Source organism: Ostrinia furnacalis, unplaced genomic scaffold (genome assembly GCF_004193835.3).
Source record: "Ostrinia furnacalis isolate ACB-3 unplaced genomic scaffold, ASM419383v2 OfSCF0398, whole genome shotgun sequence".
Taxonomy (NCBI): domain Eukaryota; kingdom Metazoa; phylum Arthropoda; class Insecta; order Lepidoptera; family Crambidae; genus Ostrinia; species Ostrinia furnacalis.
The window spans coordinates 1,038,499-1,047,225 of record NW_021130637.1 but is presented as its reverse complement, the minus strand read 5'-3'; the positions used below and the strand labels follow the sequence as shown (position 1 = coordinate 1,047,225).

Genomic DNA, 8,727 nt, shown 5'->3' with positions numbered 1-8,727 from the left:
ACTTTTTACTCGACTGCGCCAGAAGGAGGGTTATGTTTTTATAGATATTTCCCACCAATTTGTCTCTACAGCGTGTATTTCTTTACCATTTTCCCCATAATATTATTATACTTATTTAAATACTTACCAATAAATATTTTTTAAACTCGAAACGTACTACAATTTAAAATTATTTTCAATCATAAGTTATGTTGTAAACAATATGGCTCATAGTCATGGCCGAAAATATTTTAAATTTAAAACTTATCGAGTATTTTTAAAATATAATTTAACTATTCGTACTTTTAAAAAATAAAAATACAATAAAGCTAAAAAAATACATGGGTTTTCAGAATACAATTTTGCTAAATACATAGCTCTACTACTTTTGATTATGTAAAAAAGCCTTAAAACAAAATATATTTCATTTTATGGACACAAAAATAATGCTTCAAGTCGATAATAAATAATAATAATAATAAATAATAAATATCCTTGGACATTTTACACTGCGCTTCTAGTCCCAAACTAAGCAAAGCTTGTACTATGGGTACTAGAGAACGGATAAAGAACAAAATTATTATTTTGTGACTCATTTTAAAATAATGTGAAAAAATAAAGTACAAGTAAATATTTAAAATTAATAAAAATAAAATTGTGTCATTATTTTATTTATTGCAATTATTTTTAGGCACTACGTTTTTAAATATAATTTTCTAACGTTATTATTTATTTTGAGTTACTTTTGATAGGGACGGATATATTAATTTATTTAATTGCACTTATGGAATGTTTTAATCAAATGGATGATATTAATCATCATCATTTACTTTGTGAAGTATTAAAATTTAATGTTCAATCAATTGATTGACTCTACATGATGTAACTATGTAGTTTAAGACAATGTCTTATGTCATTATGTTTACGATTTTATATTATTTACTAAATTAAAGTTAATGAAAGAGATTCTGGAGAAGTCTGTGATGTAAAGGCAGCGTGACTACAGCGCGGCGGAAGGGAGACGTGAACGCAACGTGAGCGCGACGTTACCGCGACGCTTTCAGAATTTGACCTAACTGAGAGAGTAACAATTTAACTCGCTCAGTCTGCTTTATTTTTTAAGTTTTTATCGTGAGATTCACTGGTTTTCGAGTTAGTTTCTAAAAATACCCCTATTTTTGTATCGGCTATGATAAGATGAACTACAATTGGATCTCCAAATTTCTAGAATTTCATTATATTCATCCATCATCATCATTCTAACCAGTCCACAGCTGGACATAAATCTCGCGATCATGGGCCAATGACAGTTTGCGCGACCCATGACAGTTTGCGCGACCCATGACAGTTTGCGCGACCCATGACAGTTACCGCGACCCATGACAGTTTGCGCGACCTGTCATTGGCCTATGATCGCGCCGGTGATGGCGATCTGCACGCGTTGGTATGGTTGAAGCTTAAGTCTCCCAAATGATTTATTTTTTTCAATTGTAATGTGAAAGTTGTCTAGTTGTTGCAGTCTCTATAAATGCGGATGTTATATTCAACGAAGGGCAAGTTGTCTTCAGGAGTGAGCTTGCATAGATCCTGGAAAAAAATATATATTTTGTTAGATTAACTGCATGTCTGTGTCTTCCAGAAATCGTTACCACTCCGTCGCTTCATGTAGTTAACTTGAGTTACATGACAGAAATGCGTCGACACGCTTCATGTAACAGTAGTTACAAAGTCTACTTTTCCTACCTAAGTGTTACTACAAGAGTTTGTTGGTAGCAGCTATGAATAACTATCATTTCTACACGTAGTGTAACCTTAAGGCTGGTTTTAGAATCGCGCTGACCGCTCGCTAATCGTCGGCGCTGACAAATCAAAATGTATGTAATTAAAGGGAACGTTCCTGAGTGACGCTGATCGCTCGGCGCCGACGCTTCATACATTTCGGCTGTCAGCGCTGACGGTCAGCGTGCGTCAGCGTGATTCTAAAACCAGCCTAAATAGTTTAATATTTAAATATTCATCATTTTAACACATTTAATAGTACTGGTCCCAAGATAGAACCTTGCATAGATAAGACATTGATTGTTCTGAAGCGACGGGAGATAAGAAAAGATGACAAAGGCCTCCCCAACCCGTCTGGCCAGCGTGTGCTGGGAAGTGTAGACCAAATCCTCCATCTGCCTCTGGTAAATTAGAGAGAGTCGTGCTCCTGCATTGGAAATTAAATGACCTGATGATAAATCAGTTACTAACCTCGATAGTAGTGAAAGCACCACGAATCTTCAGCACCGTGCCGCTTCCACACCCCACTCCAAGAGTCAAGGGGGCGTTCCATGAATCACCAACGTAAGACAACTTGCGGCAGCCGGCCTCGCGTCGGCAATCCGCCGAGTCGCAGCGGTGGAACTCTTTGAGTTTTGTTGCTCTGGAAAAAGAGTTTTATTTAGATGGTGAATTTTCTTTTAACAGTATCTTCTACAGGAGAAACTTCCAACTCCTATGTTTTTCTGACTAATTTCGTTGCGGGTCCAATGACGGTTTAACTTTCTCCCGGGACAAACTTTACCTTCACTGGTTGGGTTATTGGAGGTCCAGCTGTAGATCCTGACTACATAGGAGTTGCAGCGGTGGGAACGAGAGGTGGGAATACTCCCGTACAGGTTTAACTCACACCTGGGTGTTAATGTAGAGTCATGTTACTTTGTCTAGAGGTGTGCCTAAAGTCAAATTCCAACTAAGGCCTGGTTCAGACACAGCGATAATCGCGCCGTTGCTGGTTCTCGTATTGTATCAAATCGTGACCGCACGGTTACCGCCTCAATGCCTCGTCAATTGATGAGAATTACCTAGAAATTGGTTATTGCGCGTGTCTGAACAAGGCCTAAAGTTGTTGGCGTGCATCCATAAGGTCGGCAGATGATCTTAAGACCAGAGGTATAAAAAGTTAGCAAATGGCTTAATAAAAGTTACAGGAAGACGCTGGCTGCAGGCAGCTTCCGACCAGCCAATCTGGAAATCACTGAGGGAGTCCTATGTTTACCAGTGGATTGGTCATCCTGTGTCTGAATGATGATGATGAAAGATCTGGCTCTATTTTCCTGTAAACTCTTCATCATCATCATCATTTCAGCCACAGGACATCCACTCCTGTAGGCCTCCCCCAATGATTTCCATTTATCGTCCGGTTGGTAGCGGCCTGCATCCAGCGCCTCCCTGCTACCTTTATGAGGTCGTCGGTCCACCTAAATTCTTACCTGAAGGTTATATCCACATGCTTATGATGCAGACAGTGGGACAACGGCACCGTATAGGTGTAGTTGTACACCGATCGAGGACAGACACGCTCCAGGAAAAGCGAGGAGTTGCTGACGGACTTGCTGGATACACCCACGTTCACTTTGTCGCATTCTGGGGCAAATGGAAAAGGTGTTAAGGCTCATTATTGTGGAACAACGAATATGCGAACATCAAGCCTCCCCACCTGAGAATGTGGAGAGTAGACCAAATTTAATTATCCTCTAGTGAATTTAGTTTCTAACCCGTCTGGCTAGCATTGGGAGTGTAGGCCAAATCCTCCATTTGTCAGATAAATTAGAGAGAGTCGTGTTCTTGCAGTGGAGATTAAATGATATACCTATGAAGCTAAGCGAGAACAGATTCAAAAAATATCACACTTGATGGACCTTGTAATTCAATATCAGATAATTTAAAGTCAAATATCAAAGTCAACTTTCCTTCTTGAATTCGATCACCAACAAAGTTTTACAAACAAACAAACAGATCTAGCGCATAACTGAGTGAGTAACTGGATGTTTTTGTGGGCATGTATTGACGAGCCGATTACTCCTGGACCCTGGTCCGAATTCGGGGTTTTTATGACGTCTAACGTCAGTGAGACTTCAACTGTGCATGCGACTTGTATGCTCTGTTACGTCATATTATGTCACCCCTCCTGTGCCCCTCCCATACCCCAGGCACTGACTCATTCATGCTAGACCTGTAGTTTTCAGTCTGAATAGATAGTTTAAAAATTCAACGTACCTTTCCACGCGATCTCCTCCGACTGCAAACTAAGGTTCTCATCCGAACTGCCCAGTATCGCCTCATTGGTCTGCCTGACTACCCTCACAGTGCCAGGCCCAATCCTTCTCACCAATCTTACCCCCCTTTTCATCCTGGTCCCATTCTCTGTCAAATTCTGCTTGTTTGAGTCCAGGAAATTGGACTCTGCTATGATGTCTACGTTATGGAGTTGGGACTTGAAAGATTCGTTTTCACTCTTCAAGGGTTCAGTATTGTTGTTGTTTCTTTCTAAAGTGAGAGGGATTGAGGGTTGCTTGTCGTGGGAGGAGGGTTCCAAAGGTCTGATGAAGGTGTCGTTCACTTCCTTTTCGGGGTTGGGTCTTTCTAGAGGTTCTTGGTTTTCATATGCTTGTGGTTGGTCGAGACCGCATGAGGACTAGAATAAAGAAAAATCTTTCTTGGTTAATGGTTTCAAACTAACACAAAGTCTATGTCAGAATCACAATGACTGTAAGCTGGTGTGCGTACAATCTAAGGCTTGCTGCCTTAGATCTAAAACTGATTCATTTTTCACTTGACAAAATTGTGGGACTTGGTGTCCTTATTGCTTATTGAGCAAGTGCTCCAATTACTATACTATGAAATCCTTACAAGAGCTTGTCTGACCAAGCTTCTTTACATGTATTCCTCAGACCAAGCCCCATTTTGTTTCTTAACTTTTAAATTTTTAACTTACCAATACAGACTCGATCCATGAAGTAATCACTTTGTAATCCTTAATAGCAGCATGAAGGAAGAGAACAACGATGTAGAAATATTAATTTATTTTTAATCTGTTCAGTAGTTATTGAGTGAAAAAGTAACAAACATCCATTTACAAACTTTCACATTAAAACATAAATACTTATAAGTCCGCAATGTCAGCCTGTATGAGGTGGGCGCTAGCAACTGCGACACATGACAGTCCTTGACTAATGCAATTGCTAACGCAACAATAATGTTTGAGCATGTAAGTGTTTTTGTTGCCAATAAAGATTTAAAAAAATAGGAAGATTAGGATTCTACTGAATAGGATAGCATTAGTAGGATAGTATAGGACTGGTAGGATAGAATAGGTTTAGTAGAATAATGCCCGTTTTCACCATGAATCCTGATTTTTAAGTGAACCCTTTGAAAACAAAATTCCTGTTATATGTTACCATAGGGGACACATTTAAATTAGGAATTGATGGTGGCTTAAAAATAAGAATAAGGTAGGTTAGGATTAGTAGGATAGGATAGCATTTATAGGATAGCATACAGATAAATTCCTCTTACCTAACCCAATAAAGTGAAGTAGGATGTGACACAGGCCACATACCGAGCAAGACATGACATATCCCAACAAACATACTACTCAATGTTCCAGCAAGGCAACAGATTGTAGTGAAAAAGAGAAAAAAAAATCCTCTTACCTGGCAATCGTTGTCCAGTTCGTTATCAGTGTTGATGGGGAAACTGCACCCTGAGCCGATGACGTCAGCGATCCGGGAGAGGCGGATGGGACGCTCCGCAGGGGGCGATTGGGAAGTCTGCTCTATATCTGGAATAGATAAATAAAATTGATTATTTTTATAAAAGCACATATTGTGTATAACCCAGTCAAATTAACTACGCACCAAGCAGCTGTGATGTCACATCGACATTCTACCGTTACGACTACTCGTTACCCGCAACTTGTGTGGGTAAGTCGGAGGGAGTGTACGTTACTCCAGCTGGAAAGTAGCTCCTAGAGTGATATGAGTAGAACGTTTAATTAGTTCCCAACATGGTGTAAATGTGCGCCAAATTAGAGATTAGTGCGTGCTGTCGTTTTGGTACAAAACGGAAAAAACGATTCCTGCTGGAGTAACGTTGTTCTAGCAGGAAAATTCTAAACGAATGATCGGAAAGAGAAAAACTGTGTACGAGCAGATAGCTTATATTTGTTCTATTATGTGAGCTGAAAATGTGATTTGTGCGTCTTCAGGTTTTCGAGATATTGCATTTCCTGCCAGGGTAACGTTTTGCAGAATGCTCTATCTCAATANGTCGTTGCGCGTGCGCACAAAGGAATGAGACCGCTCGGACACCGAGCCCACAGCGTGGTAGGGGTGGGGTTGCCCGCTCTTTTGTTTTTTAATACTACTACGCTGAATATTGTGTGCGGATTGGGTTGTCGTACAGGGGTACTACATGGTAAAATAAATCTCGGAGGCGAAAGCAGGATAATACAAAATACAGGGTGAATAGTTTATCCATTAAATAAAAGTTCTTAACGATAAAACCGTTGAAGCCAGTCGTTAAACTTCACCAAACCCATTCCAAGCCAGCAAAGAACGCGTGACTTTATACAGGCCCATCGATTGCCCAAAGATACAAGTCGGGAACCGTGATTACGGTGACCAAAATTAAGGATTTAGGCAGGGCACATCACTTAAAGTGATTTATCAACTAAAAAAATTCAGGGTTACTCTAGTGATTTTTCACCCAAAATGTCGTACAGTGTCGCAAAATTGCATCAATTGTACGAGATTAATATTCCAGAGTTCAATTCCCAGATGTAGGAGTCACAAAAAAGTATTCAATTTGGTATGCATACAAAAAAATAAGTTATTATAATAAGTACCTAACACCTTTTATTGGTACCTACATAACAAGTTGCGCTTATTTTGGGGCTAAATGGCGTCGTGTTACACCAAGGATATGTTTAAGATTCAGATTTATAAAAGTAAAAGACGGATAGGTATATTTGAAAGGTTATTGTTATGATTACTTAGAGCTGTTTGATTCAAAAAATGTTCTAGTAACAACAAAACACAAAAAAGAAAATATTTATATTTCTAATAGGAACCAAACAAACGGTCTCGAACGGCAAATTCAAGGAATGACGAAGCAAACAATTAATGGTACAAGCGATGAGTGACTAGACAGGTTCCTGACAGACGAACCCCGCGGTCAAAGTTACGCTACGAAAGATTACTTGCCCTAAATTCAGCTGGAGAAGCTGTTAGTTTAGTAATTTATTTATTAAAATAAAATAACGGTTTTTATCTACACCAGTGGCTATTCATCAAGGTATAAAATATCTACTTAGGAGAATAGATACTCAAAAAAAGAACACGGTCATTGTCCTAACAAAGAAAAATTTTACAAGAATGTGTGATTGGAGACAATCGTGCTCTAACAAGAATCTGATGATGATGATGGTGATGATGATAGAAGAACAATTGAAATCTAAATAAAAAGGTGTGTTGGGCTTGTACTCGTATGTTCACGCAGTTATGAATGTTTTTCAGTAGGACATACTCCTCGACTCTTTCAAAAAGCATTTTTACTAAAAATAACACACAGAATAATTATTTCACAGTTACAGGTTTAAGTCTGGTAAAACCAAGGCTCATTGAAACGTATTTTTATTTCATGTTGCAGTAAGTAACTACTTTTATTTGGAATGCTGCCAAAGCTAGGTATTACTGGGAGTGTGTTATCTTTAACATAAAAGTTTTTTATTGAGATATAAAAAATAAGTATAAAGCGGATTAGTAAACTAATCAGGGATTAATCTTTTATATACTTATTTACTGAATAGAACGTTAGAACCACATTTTATTGAAACGAATTGATTGAATCAAGTTCAAAACAAATATTGAAATATTATGAGATTCTATTACCAACATAAGGGCTGACAGATTATTATGATCATAATAATATTATTATAGGTACTTACAGGGAGACTTTGTAATCAGTATCCAAATTTTTTTAATAAACTCTTTAGAACAATTTGACAACCCGTATCTACACAGAAATATGACTACGATAAAGTTAGTCAAAATATTTTTGTTCGATAACTCTATAAATCTCCGATAACCCCCAAAAGTGTGGTCACACCAAAAATATTGCTTCGAAAATGCGTTCCAATACTTCATACATAAAACATGGGGGGACCGTGAGCCAATAATATAGTATTGTTTGACAGAGGCAGCAGCCTGCAATATTATGATAAGTAAGAAGCGTGTGGTAGTCGATGGATGTCGTAAAAATTAAATTGACTTACAATCATTATGACAATCTATTATGAATGTGGCATTAAGGTTTTCTGGTATACATATACACAGCTCATCATAAAGTTTCTACTATAATTTCTCTGTGTACAGTATTTCCCAGAGTGGTACCTACAAATTATGTTAAACACTGTGTTGTCATTACCTGTTAATTGTTTTTACTTATTTTTCATTAGCTTCTGAGAACACAAGTTCCTATAGATTTTATATTGCTTAGGAAACTATGGCATCACTTATATTCAAAGAAAATAATTAAATATGTTTAGTTCACTTTTCTATCGTCTAGTCTTTCGTTGCGTAACTTTGTTCATTCACGAAATGTTTCAACCAAACTAATCTGTTGTCTAAAATAGATTTAATCACATACAAGCTACATATCACCGACCTTTAAGACTCATGATAATACAGTTAAACCTATAGAATATAACTATGCCTTTTTCAGATTGAAGTCGTTTATCTTCAGCTCTACGCGCCGACATAATCTAGGATCTTGAGAAGTGCCCTCTCTCGTTTACGTCTCACTGACGTATGCTAATGGAAGGCAATTGTTTGAGACTACAGGGTGATGATTCGAGCCTATTTCTTTTGGGAGAAAAGTTCCTAGAATACAAATTCATTGTGAAAATCGTTTTTCAAGGCCAGTTGA

The 8,727-nt window shown here is 38.0% G+C and overlaps 1 protein-coding gene across 1 annotated transcript; it reads right to left on the bottom strand.

Annotated features, from left to right (window-relative positions):
• Positions 1–783: 783 nt before the first annotated feature.
• On the bottom strand, positions 784–8,479 carry LOC114363360 (uncharacterized). The gene is made up of 6 exons (XM_028319050.1): positions 8,467–8,479; positions 5,454–5,581; positions 4,018–4,435; positions 3,231–3,384; positions 2,230–2,401; positions 784–1,566 (listed from the first exon to the last, which is right to left on the bottom strand). Exons 1-6 carry the CDS (start codon positions 8,477–8,479, stop codon positions 1,486–1,488), a joined length of 966 nt encoding a protein of 321 aa, XP_028174851.1. The 3' UTR covers positions 784–1,485.
• Positions 8,480–8,727: the final 248 nt, after the last annotated feature.

What these genes read in the sequence shown, in the direction of transcription:
- LOC114363360 (XM_028319050.1), bottom strand. An exon ending in AACTGGACAACGATTGCCAG is followed by an intron (nt 4,436 to 5,453) that starts GTAAGAGGATTT and finishes TCTTTATTCTAG; the next exon opens with TCCTCATGCGGTCTCGACCA. An exon ending in GTGCTTTCACTACTATCGAG is followed by an intron (nt 1,567 to 2,229) that starts GTTAGTAACTGA and finishes ATTTTTTTCCAG; the next exon opens with GATCTATGCAAGCTCACTCC.